At 36.7% G+C, this 21,008-nt stretch overlaps 1 protein-coding gene across 2 annotated transcripts; it reads right to left on the reverse strand.

Annotated features, from left to right (window-relative positions):
- Positions 1 to 953: 953 nt before the first annotated feature.
- On the reverse strand, positions 954 to 16,362 carry LOC106869613 (small integral membrane protein 7). Of its 2 annotated transcripts, XM_014915420.3 has the most exons (5): positions 16,195 to 16,358; positions 11,345 to 11,386; positions 8,679 to 8,728; positions 6,846 to 6,936; positions 954 to 1,351 (listed from the first exon to the last, which is right to left on the reverse strand). In XM_014915420.3, the coding sequence occupies exons 1-5, from the start codon at positions 16,218 to 16,220 to the stop codon at positions 1,336 to 1,338; spliced, it is 225 nt and encodes a 74-aa protein (XP_014770906.1). In that variant the 5' UTR covers positions 16,221 to 16,358; the 3' UTR covers positions 954 to 1,335. The 2 variants fall into 2 exon arrangements, with proteins under 2 accessions (XP_014770906.1, XP_089222016.1); XM_089365890.1 differs by lacking the exon at positions 6,846 to 6,936 and having other exon boundaries at positions 16,195 to 16,362.
- Positions 16,363 to 21,008: the final 4,646 nt, after the last annotated feature.

Genomic DNA, 21,008 nt, shown 5'->3' on the forward strand with positions numbered 1-21,008 from the left:
TTGTGTGGATGGTTAATAGCGAAAATAAAATGGAAAAAGTGTGTGTCAGTATATAGTGTGTGTGATTATTTAGGTATGTTAGTCTCGAGCAGGATTCAAAACGGCTAATTGAAGCGGCTGTTGTTTACATCTCAGTTTTGCCAATCAAAATAACCCATGGTACTAGAACATCCAGACATTATTCACATAGAACAGTGAGAGGTAAGTCTTAGTTTGATTTTTTTTGTAACCCTAAAGGTTCCGCTCATACGTTCACAGCAAACAAGGCACAGGATCAGACTTTAGATTGTGCAGGTGTATTTTTACCTACTCCAATGTTCACACATGGCCATAGTTATACGTCGCTATGAGTAGAGCAACGGGCTCCAGTAATTTGAAAATTAGTGTCAACCAAACAGAAAATATCATCTACAAAGAAGTTTTGTAATCATATTGATATTATCAAAAGGAATAGGATTCATAATTTAAATAAGGAAATTTGAGAACTTTGAATGTATAAGAGTATAAACAAGCAAAAAATAGTGTAAACAACTAAAATTAAAGTATATCTAAATAACATTTTTTTCTTAATACATTTTATGTAGTGGTCGGAGGAAGCTCTGGCTTTTGTTAGGAGTGGTCCACATAATCATCCATGATACTGAGGCTGGGAGCATATTTCAGTTCAGGAGTGAATCATCATCACATCACTTAGTCACAAACACTTCATATAGCTGCAATAAAATGCTGTATCACCAATAATAATGTGATTTCTCTAAGACATCATCACTCAGTAATCTATCAAGTCCATTAATTATACATTTCTCAATATATACTGTTGTTATGGCTTCCCTCCCTCATTTTATGCCTCCATTATAAATGGGTAGATTTGCTAGTATACAGAATGCTACATAAGAAAATGTTCAGTATTAAACAAAAAACACATAGGAAACATTTATTTTTTCCTAATACAGTTGTCTGTGCATAATATTTTCTGAAACTTTATTTACATATTTCAAAACTCAAATACATTAATTCATAGGCTCAATGTTTATGAAAGTGTACATGCACATATATTCAAACATACATACATTACTCACACATATTTCAAAATGCATAAACATTCATAGATCATACACATGCACACAACACTGACACACACACACACATCATACACACAATGTGCATTCATTCCCATTTATAATTGTATATGTATATAAATCAAGTATGAGTATAAACCACAATTCAATTCTTTGACACCAGTTTTCATTGAAAATCCCAAACCATCTGAATTAGAAGATGAATTACAAAATTCCACTCTGGACTTGCTGCATTTGAAGAACACCTTCACAAGGGTCAGTTACCAAATAACCTATTAAAAATAAAGTAAAATAAACTAAATAATTCATAACAGTTAGTCTAGTAGCTAGTTTAAAATTCATCCATTTTAGTAAGGGAAATAAAGCATCTAATTATAAAAGGATTAAAAAGAAAAAATCCTGTAAATTTCAGTTATGAGATCCAGTTTTATATTAAGCAGATGAGAAAGAAATTCCCTTCCCCACAAAAAAGATGGTAGTATTTCATCAGTTAAAATTCTTCAAAGATGTTACTTCTTCCCAACAATTACTTGAACAGAGGTAGATAGAATTGTACTTCATATGGCTAAGTAGTTTAAGAAGTTTGATTCATAACCATGTGGTTCTGATTTCAATCCCACTACATGGTATCTTGGGCAAGTCTTCCACCTTTGCTTTGAATTAAACAATATGTTGAGGGTGGAATTTGTTAGAAATAAACTGTACACAAGCCTGTTGTATTTATGTATGCATATATCTTTGGCTGATGCACATTGATTAAGGATATAAATACAGGTAAGAAAACTGAAAAACCAGTGCTTTATGATTGGTATGTTTTGAGATGTTTATTCAGCATCCAATGCCACATGGTCCTTTAGCACTATCACCATCGGAAATGTGAATCAATTTGGTTAATTTAAAAACCTGTATACCAACAAAGCACAAAATGATATAATATAAAATAGATACAACCACTTGCAATTTTCAATTCAATAAATTGGTAGTGGCTGTGTGGCAAGTAGCTTGCTTACCACTCACAAGGTTCCGGGTTCAGTCCCACTGCGTGGCACCTTGGGCAAGTGTCTTCTACTATAGCCTCGGGCCGACCAAAGCCTTGTGAGTGGATTTGGTAGACGGAAACTGAAAGAAGCCCGTCGTATATATGTATATATGTGTGTGTATATATGTATATATATGTATATATTTGTGTTTGTCCCCCCAACATCGCTTGACAACCGATGCTGGTGTGTTTACGTCCCCGTAACTTAGCAGTTCGGCAAAAGAGACCGATAGAATAAGTACTAAGCTTCCAAAGAATAAGTCCTGGGGTCGATTTGCTCGACTAAAGGCGGTGCTCCAGCATGGCCACAGTCAAATGACTGAAACAAGTAAAAGAGTAAAGAGAGTCCAATATAAATTTAATTTCTATTATTGTTACTGAATTGTCCTCAGAACATTCATTTTGGAGCCCACAGGGTCAACAGGCTGAAGCTTATGCCATTTGAATGATTAAGAGTACAAGAGTACAATATCAAGTAAAATGCCTTACTCAAGAACATAATGAGCTGCCTGCCCTGAGAAACCCACAACCTAATTACTGGAAGTCCAACAGCTTAACCATTAAGCCACACACTTAATAAATGATGCTTATTGATTTTGAGGGGAATGAGGACTCCTCAATGCAATTACACATGCTAAGAATAGCACAGAAATCTTCAAACCACATCCTTTCAATCTTAAAATGAGTGAAGCACATTGGATAATGCAGTCATAGATAATAGTCTATCTGAAAAAACATGGGATGATCATGGCTGGGGTGCCTTTATCCCTTTAGCATTCAGATTACTCAGTTAAATGTAACGCTTATTTATTCATGTTGTTTTGAATCAATCATGTATTATCTCATAAGTTTGAAATTCTGATAGTGGGATCACTCATATTTAGAATGATATAGGGTAGGTGTAAGAGGTCAGATCAGTCCATTTTGAATATAAAACAAGTAAAATATTTTGGCCAGATTTGGTCAGTTTAAATGTTAAAGGATTAATCTTACATCTGCTCAATCAGAGATGATCTGAGACTAAATAACAACAATTACTAAGAGTTCAATCCTAGTGTAAAGTATTCTGGGCAAGTGTCTTCTATTATAGGTTCAGGTTGACCAATGCCTTTTGAATGAAATTTGGTAGATGGAAATTGTGTTGTATATGTATCTGAATAAAAGATAAACCAATACAGGATAGAAGAGACTTTTTAGCCCTGTTGCAGACAACAACCATTGAAATGCTTATGGGACAATAAAATATAACTATTCCATGCTGTTATTGGGGATAAGAAGGTTATTTAGCTGCAATAAAAACCTTGCCAAATAACATGACACACAATATAATGATATGTGGTTTTCTCTGTTGTTGCAAGTGAAAGAAGAGAAAGGATCTTAACAAATGGTGAAATTCTTAGAGACCTGCCCAATAGAAATTAGCAAGAAAAACCAGATGTAAAACAGTGATAATGATGATGAAGGGGAGGGCCTTAATATCTGATGGAGTCAGAAATACTGTCATGATGCATGGTGTGTCTTGAACATTTTAAACCTAAGGTAGATGTATAGGATTCAATTCAGGATGATGTTTTGGTGCTTCATCATCTTCAGGACTCCAAGAATGTGAAAGTATTTAGCTTGTCAAAAGTAGGTTTCTTTTCTTTTTTTTTTCCAGACTAAAAAGCGAAACTGTTTGCCTATAAAATGAAAGTATTAAGGGATAAAAATAAACTGAGTGAACAGCTGAATGCCAGCTAGATACTATAAAATATCCAGTATCACTGTATATCCAATATTGAAACTGGTTCCATCAAATATATTGATTGCATTTCTAATTGGATTAGATTGGATAAGACTAGATGTTCAGTCCGCTGCAGAACAAAGGCCTCAGCATGTTCTCTCTACCAACCATGGTCTAATGTGGAGGCCATGAATTTGAGCTCAAGATCATACTGGTTTGATGAGCCTATTCTGCCACACTGATTTGATATGGCTTGGAAGAGGGATGCAGTTTTTATTTTAAATATGTTTTAAAATATTCCTACCAAGGAGTAGTTAAGTCGATTACATCCTAATTAATGTTAGCAAAGTATAGCAGTTAACTATCCAAGTGTAAAGGGTAAAGACCTACTTTGATCATGAACAACATGGAATTGCACCTAGAAAGTTACCCTCATCATCATCATCGTTTAACGTCCGCTTTCCATGCTAGCATGGGTTGGACGATTTGACTGAGGACTGGTGAAACCAGATGGCTACACCAGGCTCCAATCTGATTTGGCAGAGTTTCTACAGCTGGATGCCATTCCTAACACCAACCACTCAGAGAGTGTAGTGGGTGCTTTTACATGCCACCGGCACGAAGGCCAGTCAGGCGGTACTGGCAACGGCCACGCTCGAAATGGTGTATTTTATGTGCCACCCACACAAGAGCCAATCTAAGGGCACTGGCAATGATCTCGCTCGAAAATCCATCCCCTCGGAGGCACAAATCTGGGCAAGGTTGTTTATGGAAGACCAGCAGTCACCCATGCATACCAGCCTCCCTTCTCCATTCCACTGATGTTATCCAAGGGAAAGGCAAAAGTTGATACTGTTTGACATCAGTGATGTTGCAACTCATTTCTACAGCTGAATGAACTGGAGCAACATGAAATAAAGTGTCTTGCTCAAGAACACAACACACAACCTGGTCCAGGAATCGAACTCACTACCTCATGGCTCTAACCACTGAGCCAGGCACCTTCATCCAAGTGTATTGAATGATTATGACGAGAATGATTAACAGCAAATACAAGAGACAATAATTTTTCTGCAAGATTACAGTCTTCATCAGATTTGACTTTTTGCTTTGGAAAACACTTCCGTTTTCCAACCTGGGAAACTTCTACTGCTAAGAAGGTAAATATTTCCATAGGACCCTGGAAATGGAGAGTGTTATTATTTCTTCTGGAAATCTTTAACTCTCAAGAGCAAATAGAACCACTTCATACAAAATTTGTCCCCACTTCCATTGTGCTTGCGTATTATTTACATTGCCAGTGTCTAGTCAATGAAGCATGAAATAATCCTGCTAACATGCCTAATAAAATGTAGTAAAACAGTTGTGAAAGTAAGGTGTAACACATAGTGACTACATAAAAATAGATACCACTTTAGCATGCAATCTAACAATTTCTCCAATCCCAAGCCTAAACTCTTATCCTAAACACTAACAGTTAACCCTAGTCGTAATCCAGATCAAGACATTTCCCAGTGTTGACTATGAATACTGCAGCAGACTGCACGCTAAAGTAGCACCAAAAATTCTTACTTTAGTCGTTAGAGTTTATAACCTCTGAGCAAGGTACATAACTCTGCTTACTCCACATTGTTTAACTCTTTACTCCTTTACTTGTTTCAGTCATTTGACTGTGGCCATGCTGGAGCACTGCCTTTAGTCGAGGAAATCAACCCCAGGACTTATTCTTTGTAAGCCTAGTACTTATTCTATCGGAATCTTTTGCCGAACCGCTAAGTTACGGGGACGTAAACACATCAGCATTGGTTGTCATGCGATGTTGGGAGGGGGGGGGGGGCGGGGACAAACACAGACACACAAACATATGCACACACCATACACACACACACACACACACACATATATATATATATATATATATATATATTTATATATATATATATATATATATACATATACATACATATATACGACGGGCTTCTTTCAGTTTCCGTCTACCAAATCCACTCACAAGGCTTTGGTCGACCCGAGGCTATAGTAGAAGACACTTGCCCAAGGTGCCACGCAGTGGGACTGAACCCGGAACCATGCAGTTGGGGATGAAAATTAAGATTTCACATCTATTTCAAGGTTAAGTGGTTAGAAGGCAGTGTGAAAGCAATGGATATAATAACATGGACAAAAATATATACCATCTGATCTATGTAAAAATGAAAAGTAAAATGGATGGGAATCAGTAAAACAACCTTCTATTAATATATTAGTTTTTAATATAGGCTGTGATTACATCAGAGATACTGAGTAACAATACATTCGTGTTCCGAGTTCAAATTCCACTGACTTTTTGCTTTGGAAAACACTTTCGTTTTTCAACCTGGGAAACTTCTACTGCTAAGAAGGTAAATATTTTCATAGAACCCTGGAAATGGAGGGTGTTATTTTACTTGTTTTATATTCAAAATGGACTGATCTGACCTCTTACACCTACCCTACAATATCATTCTAAAAATGAGTGATCCCACTATCAGAATTTCAAACTTATGAGATAATACATGATTAATTCAAAAAAAAAAAAAAAAAAAAAAGAAACCTACTTTTGACAAGCTAAATACTTTCACATTCTTGGAGTTCTGAAGATGATGAAGCACCAAAACATCTCATCCTAAATTGAATCTTATACATCTACCTTAGGTTTAAAATGTTCAAGACACACCATTGTCTTTCATCCTTTCAGAGTCAATAAAATAAGTACCAGTTGAGCACTGAGTCAATGTAATGGACTTAACCCCTCCCGTGAAATTGCTGGCCTTGTGCCAAAATTTGAGAACAATATGAATTTTTAATAGAGGCACAAGAGAGATTTTACAGTATACATGCAGTCAGCTATTACAAAATGTGCCAACTATAGTAAATCAAGGGATATATCAAAATTTCAAGGTTTTCTTTTTTGCTTTAATTTGGAGGCTGAATGAATGCAATAAGGAAAACAAAGAAAGGTACTTACACAATCATACAAAACATGATTAACACATTCCATAAACCAATAAAAATCCGAAAGTAGCGTAAACTTAACAAGAATTCCCGGATTTTATCTCCTGCAAGCAATAATAAAATGACAATATAGCATGGAAACTTTCATTTCTTCTTATGCTTTTAATTTTTTTTTTCCATGTTTCTAATATCAAATGAAATAACAAGAGCAGTGATTAGTAAAACTAGTAGTAGTGGAAAAAATCAAAATTGGTTACAGTTCCCTTTGTTATACAGTTAGTAGGTGAGAGTTAAATAAGCTCAGTATAGAAAATACATAGTAGTGTTTGAATGAATTTGAACTTAAGTTCTGACGTTTTCATCCAAGGCGAAGCCCATGGAATTAAGAGTGACTATAAGAGAGATCCAAATTGAACTGATATAGAGGTAGTAAGATAGATAAACACAATTAGGCTTGATATGGAATAAAAAGAAAAGAAAATATAAATATATAAAGAAATTATGCAAAGTCTTATCTTGACAGCTGTTTCAGGAAGCCAAGAATTACATAACAATCATAATTTGCAGGTGATATATGTGAAAAGTCATAGGTATGCAGCTGGTGATTAGTCAGATGAAGTTATAACAGTAAGTCCAATTCTGTTTTCAAGAGAAGATTGGCAAATGATTGTCATATAGTAGTGCTTACAAATATAAAAGAGAGGAGGTGGATAAAAGAGTGAGAAGAGAGGGTAGTTAACAGACAAGATAAGAGGGAGAAGAACAATGCCAAACACAAAATAGAAAGAACTGAGAGAGAAAATAGGGTTAAAAGCCATCCTGATGAAAGCATGCCTGATGAGTGGTCAAAGAACTCATTCACAGACAATAAAGTAGTTGAGAATATTAATGGTCCTGACAAAGAAATGTAAGAAAAATGAGCATTGAGGTAAGGGAGTGTAGATTGTAGGAAGGGATGTGTGGTGAGAAAAAAAGAATGGGGAGAAATTATAATAATCTTACATAATAAGCAAATGTGCACAAAACTTAGTTTTCAAGGATCTATCGAGTAACAAGGTATTATTTTGGCATAAAACTGAGAATGACTCTCAGCAACACAACTTAAGCATACATTATCTGCAAATTATGATTATTATATAACTCTTAACTTCCTGAAACAGCTGTTGAGATAAGACATTACATAATTTCTTTATATATATTTAAAAAATTTTTATTGTGTTTTGTGCTCCATATAAATATGTATATCAAGCCTAATTGTTTATCTACTTTCCTACTTCTCTTTGTTAATTATGTTCATCCTCCTCTTCCTTGTCATTTAACATCTGTTTCTCATGCTGGAATGGGTTAGATGGTTTGATAGGAGCTGGTAAGCCTAAGGAGTGTGTCAAGCATCACTGTCTGCTTTGGCTTGGTTTTCTATGGTTGGATACCTTTCCTAATGTCAACCACCTTACAAAGTGTATGGGTGCTTTTTATGTGGTACCAACATCAGTAAGGTCACCAAATAATTTGCAAGACAAGACCTCTTAACTAGAGAGGAGGAAGTGATATTGAGGGAGGTGGCTTTGTGCCAGATGGTGAGATGTTAAAGTATGAGAGAGAAGTAAAAATGGGGATCTTGCAGTGGAGGAGAGAAATAAATAATAAATGAAAAGAACAATGGATGACAGTATTGGTTTAACTGTAGACAAAGTCTTTTAGGGTTTAGTTACATCCCTTTATATACTGAGTTCAAAATCTGCTAGGATCAACTGGCTGATTTCAAGTCAATTGATGATGTAGTTATGTTTACAATGTGAAAATCTTCATTGTTATCACAGGAAAACCAAAGAAATATTACAATTACCAACTGTTGGTTCTGGTGAGGCCCCAAAGAGGTCATCTTTATTCCTTTTCCTAGAAAATAAAATTGAAATCAATGAAAAATAGAAAAATGAAAAGTGAAGTTGAACAACATAAAACTTATTCTTACTGACAATAATTTGTAGCACTAGTTACAGCTAATGACTTAAGTCAGTTACATCTAGTCAGTGTTAGTCATTTCTAAAGTCAATACATAACCAGAAATATTCAGTTGAATACAGTGAATTTTGACTGACTTAGGGTAGGTTTGTTTAGGTCCAGGTATAGGCACAGGTATGGCTGTGTGTTCGAGAAGTTCACCTCATTTCCCTGTACTTTCTCCCTTTCCTTGCATGTGGAGGGTAACTTTTTAGGTGCAGTCCCAGGAAGACATGGGATGAAATACTGAAGGTCAATCCCTGAGCCTTACAAAGGAGACAACAGAAGACTGAGATATATGATGCACTGCTGTACTCAATAAGACCTGCTCACAACAACAGAATTGAGATCCTAAAACCAAGCTGCCCTGTAAAAAGCACTGGTGATGATACCATGTAAAAAAACACCCAGTACCCTCTGTAAAGTGGTTGGCGTTAAGAAGGACAATCAGCCATAGAAACGAAGCCAAAACAGACTATGGAACCTGGTGCAGCCCCTGGCCTAGCCAGTACTTGTCAAGCAATCCAACACATACCAGCATGGAAAATGGATGTTAAATGTTGATGAGGAGGAGGACTGCTAAAATGTCATAGTAGTCGAATCAAATAATAATCATTATTTTAATCTGTGTGCGTGAGAGACAGACAGAGAAAGAGAGTGTGTGTGTGTGTATGTGTGTAAACTATGGCAGTCACCAGCAAGTGAGAGTGTCCTGGTAACATATAACATTCTTTCAATAAGTGCACTAGTTACTGATGCAGTTGCAAATCATTAGAGATACTCTCTCAGTCCTCTTGTCTTTGATCCAACTGAATGTCTTAGATGTGCTAGTGGGAGAGAGAGAGGGCTGCAGCAATAATGGGCCAGCAATTCAGTTATGAAGCCCAAAACAGTAAAAGGCAAAGATGACTTCAGCATGACTTTAGCAAATATCAATGTTTTCCATCTGACACTCAAATGACTGCCAAAAGACCACACAAAGAGACAAACACATACATATTGTCGTCATTTAAAGACCATTTCCTGTGCAGGTATAGACAGGACAATCTGACGGGTTCAACAACTGCTTCACTGTCTACTTTGGCATGGATTCTATGGCTGGGTGCCTTTCTTACACCAACCATTTTACAGTGTGTACTGGTGCTTTTTTGTGCCACCAGTACTATTGAGGTCACCATGCAGCTTGCAAGATTACAGACCCTAAGAAAGGCAGTGTTATGCTAGGAGATGAGGGTTCAAGATATGAGAGAAAAGGCAAGAGTAAAGCAGGTTTCTAATTGAAGAAGAAGAATATGGTTGTTCACATTATAGAAGGGAGGGTGGTGGGTGACCGGTGTAGAGTTGAGAAGAGATAAAAATAATAGTGATGAGATGTCTGAGTGGACACTCAAAGTACGAAAAGAGTGAAAGTGCACAGAGACAGAACTATGAGTGTGAGTTGCAAGTGTGAAGGAGAAGTAGGTGTAGTGCATAGTGGAGAGTGTGAGACATAGTGATGGAGAAAGAGAGGCGTTTTGATAGCTCAGAGAGATGATCATTGTCCAATGTGGCTGGAAAAGACAGTCTTAGGAATGAAGAATGGAAATCAAGTCAAATGGTTTCAAGCAGTGAGAAAGATTAGAGGTATCAAGAAGAAGTTATAGGATGGTGGAGGTATCTTGAAGAAGAAATTAGGTGAAGGGCTCAGTTGTGCATACACACACATACACACAATATGCTTCCAGAACTTAGTTTCACCAAGTTGGGTGGGTTTTCTTGAGAACTGTATAGCATCAATCATCTCAATCCTTTGTCATCTCCATAAGGTTCAAGGTCCTGAGATCAGCCTTCACTACTTCAGCCAATGTCTTCCAGGGGTTCTCTCTTTTGCAAACTCCATCCACATTAAGTAACCAGCATTTCTTTATACAGCCATCTTCACCCATACATAACAAACGTCATACCAGAGCAGTCTTCTTTCTTGTACAACTACATCTGATACTTCTTATGCCCAGTTTTTCTCTCAGCACAGTTGTACTATGTTGTTCATGCACACTTACATTGTAACTCAAGTCCTCTACATTCATGGCTCATGTCTTACTACCATACACCATCACAGTTCTAACAAAAGCCTTGTGTGATCTGCACTTCACTCTGGGGGAGAAGACCTTCATTGTTAGCAATGGTAGTAGGTCCCTGAACTTTCTCCAGCCTGTTCTTACCCTGGCTGCTATACTTCTAGAGCAACCAATTCCCCTGTTAATTACATCTCTTGGATAACAAACGTTATCTACTACTTCTAGTGAACCATCCAGGCATTTAGGGGAATCTGTCTCCAGTGTGCCATAGTATGTATTACCTCAGTGCATCTATCACATATGAAGCTTACATTCTCTGTTAGCTTGCCTGTGATTCCACTATACTTCTTTTGCGTTCATAGTGTATGGAGTTTATATATCTATTCCTTTTTGTATGCATGTAAAAATGTATGAATGTATACTTTTATATATATATGAAAAATGTTATACTCACAAATTGAAATTCACAACAGCACATGCATTGACGAGAAGAGTACTGAAAAAGAGGAAATAACAGATATCAATGTTAAATCAATAAATAATAATCAATGAACAATAACCTGAGATCAAAATGTATTTATGTATTAGCTAAAAAACTTTGCATAGACTCCTCATATTAGACTAAAGCCTGTCATTTTAAAGTAGGGGCATAGTCAACTGAATCAACCAGTATGGTACAATTATTCAATCATCTCCAATAGGAATGAAGAGCAAAGCCAGTTGTAAAAGGATCTGAACTCAGGTTATGAAAAAAGGCCATTAAAAATTGTGAAGCATTTATTTACTCTGAGCCTTTACCATTTCTGAAACTCGACTCCATTGTATTTAATTTATATTGATTTTTTAGTGAGAGAGGTCACTAATTTAAAGTACAAAAGTGTTTGTGGAAAAGTCCAGTAAATGTGCTTTTGAGAAGCACACGTAATGGAATATCAGAAGACAGTTTTTAGACAAATAATTTAATTTATTAAATCATTACAACAGCTAACAAGTAAAAAGAGTGTAGCCTATACAATTCATTATGAGGCAGAGTTGTGGCTGATGTTATCCAGAATTTCGCGGAGTGAAGTTAGCATAAATGAAATAGGCTGTTCAGGAGGTGACAAGCTGAGAGCCGATATAACTCGGAGTTAGTTGCATGAAGTTGGTGGCAAAATAACCAAAAGCTGTTCCATGTTGAAAGAAAGAATGTTGCTGGTGTATGGTCTTTTTGCCAATTGCTTAAAACTCCCACTTCTCTGCTTGGGCAGAGAACTGCCTTTGATATTCAGGCACCCAGCCCTGATTGGCTGGAGTATGCCATAGCACAACTGTGCTATGCCATGACAACAAAAATAGCTTCCTGATTCACTACAATTTCATTAGGCCACAAATTTTTATTTAGGGAACAGTTATTTAAAGCAACTCCATTAATTGGCTGCTACTTATTTTAATGATCTACAAATCAGAGTCCTTCTCTTGTATCCAGAATAGTGCAGCTGCTACACACATAAACTGAATAGCAAGCTGTCACACACTAAATACACTATCATACATATTCCCTGTCTCTCTTATTACTTCATCATCATCATCATTATTGTTTAACGTCCGCTTTCCATGCTAGCATGGGTTGGACCATTTGACTGAGGACTGTCATGAAGGCCAGTCAGGCGGGTACTGGCAACGGCCACGCTCAAAATGGTGTATTTTACGTGTCACCTGCACAGGAGCCAGTCCAGCGGCACTGGCAATGATCTCGCTCGAATGTCTTTACATGTGCCACAGGCACAAGTGCCAGGAAGGCGACACTGGGCACAGGTGCCATCACAATTTCACTTTCGCTTGCCCCAACATTAATGCAGGCAGAATTAAAGCTTCTTAAAATCTGTCTTTCTCAGCTATTACAATGTTGTTCAGCTTTGAATCAGTCTTAATTAAGCAGACCAATAATCATGAACAAAAGCATCACCTTCACATCTTTCTTTTATTTTAGCTGTATCCAGATTATATTATTCAATGTGTCCTCTTCTTTTAATACAGTTAGGTGTGATTTCAGAGACATTTGGCTGTTCTGTCTAGCAAATCAAGCTAGATATATCCAGTGAGGGATCCCACATAGGGATTATCTCACTGGATCACTGTTATTACTACTAATCTAAAGACTGACACAGTATTTTGAACTGGAAGATTCCTGTGTGTTTGAACCGTGTTTCTCATATTAATTCTCCAGTGGGTTGGAATCCTTATGACTGTAGTCATGTGGATACATTAAGAAAAATGATTTTTCCAAGAAACCATTGTATTTATAAATGGCAGCTATTATTTAAGTAAAAAAAAGTGTTGTTTTTCATCTAAGTGTAGCACAGAGCCAGCTAGTGTGGCATACCAAAAAGGACATTGTAAAGATGTTATTAGGTTACCACAAGGTACCATACATGTGGTTAAGAAGTTTGTATCACAACTATGAAGTACTGGGTTCAATCCCACATTACTATATCTTAGGCAAGTGTGTTAATTACAACCTCAGGTTGACCCAAGCCTTGTGAGTAAAAATTGGTAGGCAAAAACTGTATAAAAGTTCATTTGATGGGCTGTACTTATAATTTAAAGATTCAGCCTTGTCATAACTGTGTTACACTGATTCATTATCATCCTCATCATCATCATCTTTTTAATGCTTGCATGGATCAGATGGGATTTGTTAAGACAGATTTTTCAATGGTCAGACACCCTTTCTGTCACCAACCCTGTTTCCAAGCAAGGTAGCATTTCTCCATGGTTAGATTGTTTTCATAAACGGTTGGAAACATGGAACACTGCTTGGATGACACTGACGTATTCAAGTGCTATTTTACGTTCCCAATCTTCTGTGGAAACATGTTTTGGGGTGACCTGAAGCAACTTTATAAGTGTGGTGTGTGTAATGAAATAATGATTTAGTAAAAAGCGCCATGAATATGTTATAGTGGTTCTATAAAACAAGCGAACTAGTCTGATCCAATGTTAACTAGTAGATACAAAATGACTACGTGAAAGAGACCATTGTCAATCATTTTTACTAATGGACCCCTTTTATCCCTATTTTACTCAGATGGACTCTCATAACTATTTGATGTTTTAAAAAGCCTATTATATTTTTAAAATTAAATATCATTAAGAATTGTATTTAAAAGAATTAAAATATTTTGTGTATTGTAGGAGCATAACCAATTTGTTGCACAAAAAAATGTTAATAAAATCTTATGTGGATCCTCAGGGGTCATGTAGACCCTGGTTGAAAACCATTGCTCTAGGTATTTCTTTGCTTATGCGAGCTTACTCTTTTACTTGTTTCAGTCATTTGACTGCGGCCATGCTGGGGCACCGCCTTTAGTCAAGCAAATCGACCCCAGGACTTATTCTTTGTAAGCCTAGTACTTATTCTATTGGTCTCTTTTGCTGAACCGCAAAGCTACAGGGACGTAAACACACCAGCATTGGTTGTTGAGCGATGTTGGGGGACAAACACAGACACACAAACATACACACACACACACACACACACACACACACATATAGGATCTAGTTCAAAACGGGGGTGCCAGTATTTTCTTAACGAAACACTTTGAAACTTGGTACACTGGTAGAATGTGTCATATAAACATCTTTTTCTCTTAGTCTTCTTAAGAAAAATTATTATATTGCAACTTATTTCATGTTAAAGTTATTTCTGTAATTTCAACCAATGACTGACGTCCATTCAGCTGAATTCATTAAGTGCTGACTACGTAAACAAACGATTCTCAAACGATTCTGGCGGTGATAAAATTATTATTTCCTTGTCAAAAAATGGCTGAAGCATATTGGCAGTAGCTAATAAACCTTTCTATTATAGGCACAAGGCCTGGTTTTTGAGGTTAGGGTTAGGGCAAATGTTGTACACATACAGTTCAGGCAGATGTTAACGAAATTATATTAAAAATAAAACGAAGGAAAACGAACACACGTGTGTTGCCTCTCTGCAAAATGTCAGAAGTAATGGAGATTAAATACGCTTTACACCGCTTAAACTGCCAAAGGAGTAACTATAAACAGCTGAATACTTGTCAGTGACTGGTTGAAATTATCGAAATAAGACAATTTTTTACATGAAATAACTTCGAATACAAAATTTTTTTTCTGTTCTATAAGACAAAATAGATAAGTATACGAAGTTTGAAAGTCTTTCGGTACCAAAAACACTACATAAAACAGAAATGAAAACTGGTGCCCCCGTTTTGAACTAGATCCCACATATATATATATATATATATATATATATATACATATATACGACGGGCTTCTTTCAGTTTCCGTATACCAAACCCACTCATAAGGCTTTGGTCGGCCAGAGGCTATAGTAGAAGACACTGACCCAAGGTGCCACGCAGTGGGACTGAACCCGGAACCATGTGGTTGGTAAGCAAGCTACTTACCACACAGCCCCTCCTACGCCTTTATATACGCTTGTATATATTTTATTACAAAGCCAGTCAATTTATTGTTCTCCTATCCAACCTCTTAATCACATGACTTAAAGCAAATGAACGGTGCATTAAGCTATGTAGTCCTTAATACATTATTCATGAATAGAAGACGGGGTGGAAAAACAGCAAAACTTTTGATTGTAGTTGGTTTGGAGTTAAACAAACTAGTACTCGTTGAGGTCACTAAAATATTTACGTAACAGATTAAATTTTATTGGTAATATTTAACGAAAGCGGTGATCACTGGGTCAAACTAAAGCGTTTGACCAGGTGACAAAAATTCGTTCCCAGCAAGTTGTTTTACAACTATTAGATTAATTTTATCTTTTATTCGTCACCGAGTCAAACGCTTTAGTTTGACCGATCACTGTAGCTAAAAAGTGCTATCTAGGAAGTAAGTCATTATCGAAGTAAAATAACTAGAACCTGAGGAAAAAAGAAAAAAAAGACATGGCTTGCAGCGGAAAAGAAAAGAGCAGGTAAAAATGTTAAGTTCGTGCACCGTGAAGAGATCTGAGTTCTGCTTTTTTTTCTTTTTCGTTTTGTATTTCATCGAAGACGGGCGTCACCCAAAACGTCAGTCTTACTCTTAAGGCACACGAACTTAAAAGTCAGTAAACAGTCTCAGTGTAGTAAATAGTATCAAAAGATGTCATTACAAAAACGTCAACACAGAAATCAGTAAACAACAACAGCAAAAGAGAAGTTTACAAATAATGTCAACATAGAAAAAACGTCATTTAATAATCTGTAATAATAACGATATTTTCCCCCCTGCGACATAAGATATGATGAATTATAAACAGACTTGAATACTGACCTAAACAAGATGATATCAGAAATCATTTTGTTGACAGAGGTTAATTCTTCTAAAGCAGTTCTGGAATTGTTCTCATAGATGACAGTAAACAAAATCTAAATAGAAATATTTCCTGTGCCACATCACATTTGCTTACCTTTTATTACCTCCCTTCAAATATTATCATAAGAAATGTAACTGACAAGCCACTATTTCGTACTGGCTTCTAGAAATTCGGAATATTGAGCAGTATTCTACAACCTGCATTGAGCGAATGGACCCTGTTTTTTTATGTCGCTGAACTTGTATACAATGTATTAAAAGTAGTTTTATTCTTCACGTTTTGAAGTGGATTGATGAAGATTAAACACTCTACTTTACAAGTGTATAAATTTGTATTTATATCTGTTTAATAAAATCGTTTTCTTCATTTAATTTTAATCCAACAAACATTATACTGTATACGACATACAATATGATGTATGTTTAAAATTTTAAATGGCTTAATAAATATCAAACAAACCCTGCTCTAGAGGTGTGATAATTTAATTCTGTGAAATAGAACTTCGTTCTTTATTTTTCATAGTTTATTATGTATTTTAAGTATATATTAAAATATCTTCAGAAAACCGGAAAATTCAAAAGTCCGTGACACTTCCGTCCCCCCCCCCCCCAAGCTTAAGGTGGAAGCCTCGGAAATTTTACCCCCACCCTCATTGATCTTTTCCCCGCACAAAAAAGGGGGGGGGGACCGGCCTCCCCTTTCTTTCCGAACCAAAATAAGGGATTTGCAGCATATTATGAGGTCCGATTTTTTTTTCTTAGTGAAAATTGTGCGGACAAAAGGATCAATGGGGTGGGGGTGAAATTTCCGATGCAACCACCTCACCCAACCCCGTTTTGGGGGTTTTGTAGCATATTAGGAGGTCAAAGGAATTCATTCAATGGAAAAAAAAAAAAAAGAATTTCCAATGATTCCAGCATGGGGTGGGGTTCACCCCCTGCACCACCTTTTTCTTCCAAACCAAAATAAGGGATTTGCAGCATAGGAGGTCAGGGTACTTGATTCCAAGCAAAAAATCCGAGGTTTTTTTTTCTTACAGAAATTTACTGAATTTTCTTTGTTTTAACGGGGATTTTTCCAATTTTTGTTCACGTTGGATTTAGTAGGGGGAGAAAAAATTTAGTAGGGGGAGAAAAAATTCCCCAAAAAAAGTAATTCATTTTTTACCCTCCCCTCTCCCTTCGTCTCCCTCTGGACCGATTTTAGTCTTTTTTTTTTACCATGCACTTAAAAATGATGAGAAGTCATTTTGATAAAAAAAAAATTTTTGAAAATATTTTCAGATGAAAAGGTATGTGATTTAAGGGACATTTAGCTGGTACCTCCCTAAACTTTCAGTTTTTTATCTGAATTTCGCTACTTATTTTCCTTGTCATTTGACAGGCTGTCTCAGTTTTCTGACAGATGATAGATTGGCAGAATTGTTCAGAATCGTTCAATCCCATCTACTTATGATAAATTTTTTTACGAGTTCCTTCTTATTGTTCTCAGCTTTAGCACCTAGAAATTTATAAGAGCCAACTTCACATATAGCTAAGTTCTATTCTTCAGCTGACTATTTTTGGTCATCAGCACTTCAAACAAGATAACAGTTGAAAAATCCTTTGTTTTGCCTGACCTAATTTAGTTCGAAAACAATATAATACAGAACTCAAATTCAATTCTACCTCTTTTGCATGGACTCTGGCAAAAAGGAATACTTCACATGTGGCTTATCACCGCATGACTACACAACTTTCACCATCTCTATTTGTCTAAACTCTTTTACTCTTTCTCTCTTCTACTTTCAATTTGTTCTTCAAGCAACCACTTACAAATGGACATGTAAAAATACAACGCCAGAAACAAAGAAGCCTTCACCATCATCACCCAAAATTTACCAATGCTACATAAGGACCCCAAATTAAAGGAAATTTTACACACACATAAAATCATTAAAAGCTACAAACAACCAAAATCACTAAAAAAGATCCTCACAAAGGCAAAATTATTTTCCAAAATAACAGATGCAAAAGTGAAAAAATGTGGTCGACCAAATTGCACAACATGCCCAAACCTCCTAGAAGGATCAGAATTCCTTTTCAAAGAGGGACAAAAATTCAAAATAAATTCTGACTTTACTTGTGCTTCAGAAAACCTGATTTATGTCATAAGATGCTCGGGCTGCCACCAAAACTACATAGGGTCCACGGGATTATCGCTCAGATTCAAATGCACTCTGCATTGACAGCAGATTGCATTCCCAGAATACAGAATGATACCCTTTAGTGAACATATTGAGAAATGCGTAAAACAAATGCTACCACAATTTGTAATCTTTCCATTCTTTCAATGTGCCATTGGAACACCAACACAAATTAGATTAAATAAGGAAACCTTCTTCATTGAAAAATATAAGCCAAAACTTAACTATTTCTAACATTTTTAAATAAGGAAACTCACCTCACTGAAAAAAATATAAAGCAAAACCTAACCACTTGTAACATTCTATTCCTTCTAAACCAAATCATGTTAAATTATTCAAACCTAGTCATCCCCAACATTTTTGATTATCTCCCTTATACCGGAAAAAATCCCTGATTACCTTCCCCTATCTAGGACTCCATATTTTACACTATAGCAAAGACATGATACAATACAGGTAGAGAAATTTGACAAGAAAATACAAAACCGGTTATTTCTCCAAAAACAATGTTACTATACTCAAAGTTTTATAATATTTTTCTAACATAACGATTTAAATATATGCTTTAACCATATAACACCAGCCTTCTGTAATTTTTTCACTCTTTTTTTATCTTTTATATATATATATATATATAAATGTTTATATATAAAATCAAGAGTATGTCGTGTTCCATCATCATCATCATTGCTGTTTAACGTCCGCTTTCCATACTGGCATGGGTTGGATGGTTTGACTGAGGACTGGGAAGCCAGAAGGCTGTACCAGGCTCCAGTCTGATCTGGCAAGGTTTCTACAGCTGGATGCCCTTCCTAACGCCAACCACTCTGAGAGTGTAGTGGGTGCTTTTTGTGTGCCACTGGCACAAGGGCCAGTCAGGTGGCACTAGCAACGACTACACTTGAATGGTCCTTTTTATGTGCCACCAGCATAGGAGCCAGTGAGGTGGTACTGGCAATGACTACGCTTGAATGGTGCTTTTTATGTGCCACCAGCATAGGAGCCAGTGAGGCGGTACTGGCAAGGACCACGCTTGAATGGTGCTTTTACATGCCACCGGCATAGGACCAGTCAGGCAGCACTGTCCCCATTAATTAATAAATTAAAAAAACATGATAAATGCATAAACAAACAGAAAGCAGTCACAGAAGATCCTCGTCTTGAATCACATTTATTCATGTTCGTATGTTTACTTCTGTATTGCCTGTTTATCCACTTCTTGTTTGTTTGTTCTCATTCTGTTATGTTTTGGCCCCATTTTCCAGCAGCTTCTTCTTGTTGTTGGTGCCACCAAGAAGCCAAGCAATATTATCATAAGGCACAAAATTGCATTTGACCCTCCGGCCAGTAATTGATGAGGAGTTGGTGACCTTCTGTGTCTGTTTTCTGTTTGTTAGTGCTTTTATTATATGTTTTTCAACTTATATGTGTGTGTGTGTGTCTGTCTATCTTTGTCCCATCCCACACCCGCTGAATGACCACTGGTGGTGGTAAGTTAACATCCGCTAACTTAGCAGTTCAACAAAAATGACTGATAGAATAAATACTACGCTTTAAATATAAGTCATGGGGGACAATTTGTTCAACAAAAAAACCCTTCATGATGGTGCTCCAGCATGGCCACAGTCAAACGAATGAAACAAGTAAAAGGTAAAAGATTATAAAGTGACACATATATAGTTTGTAAGATTCTGGGATGTTTTCCTTCATTCTTTCTTTCTTTATTTTTGGCACAGGTCACTTGGTCTGGTTGGGTGTTCATAGCTGGTCAGTCATCATTGATTTTTGATATTTAGCTGCCTTTTGTGTTATTCCTTCTTCTCGTCCTTTGTCATCATATTTAGAAGGAATACATTGTGACAATGTGAGTCAGAACATTGAAGGTTCCAAGGAGTGGTGTTCTGGACAGGGCAGAGCTGTAGTAGTAGTAATAGTAGTGATAGTAGGTGTTGTTGTAATAATAGTTGTGATGGTAGTAACAGTAGCAGTAGTAGTAGTAGTAGTAGTAGTAGTAGTAGTAGTAAGATTAGTTGTTGTTGGCATTCCGTCACTTACGACGTCGAGGGTTCCAGTTGATCCGATCAATGGAACAGCCTGCTCGTGAAATTAATGTGCAAGTAGCTGAGCACTCCACAGACACATGTACCCTTAACGTAGTTCTCAGGGATATTCAGTGTGACAAGGCTGACCCTTTCAATTACAGGTACAACAGAAACAGGAAGTAAGAGTGAGAGAAAGTTGTGGTGGAAGAGTACAGCAGGGTTTCATCATCCCCTGCCGGAGCCTCGTGGAGCTTTAGGTGTTTTCGCTCAATAAACACTCACAACGCCCGGTCTGGGAATCGAAACCGCAATCCTATGACTGCCAGTCTGCTGCCCTAACCACTGGGCCATTGCGCCTCCACAGTAAGAGTAGTAACAGTAGGGGAAAAAGCAGCAATAATGGTAGTGGTTGTAGTAAAATAGTACTTATATGTACTGACAATGCTTAGAATTATAATAATAAAAGTTTCGAATTTTGGTACAGGGCCAACAGTTTTTGAGGGGAAGAAGTCAATTATATCAACTCTGGTACTTATTTTATGGA

This window comes from Octopus bimaculoides, chromosome 18, assembly GCF_046866305.1.
Source record: "Octopus bimaculoides isolate indiv1 chromosome 18, ASM4686630v1, whole genome shotgun sequence".
NCBI lineage: Eukaryota > Metazoa > Mollusca > Cephalopoda > Octopoda > Octopodidae > Octopus > Octopus bimaculoides.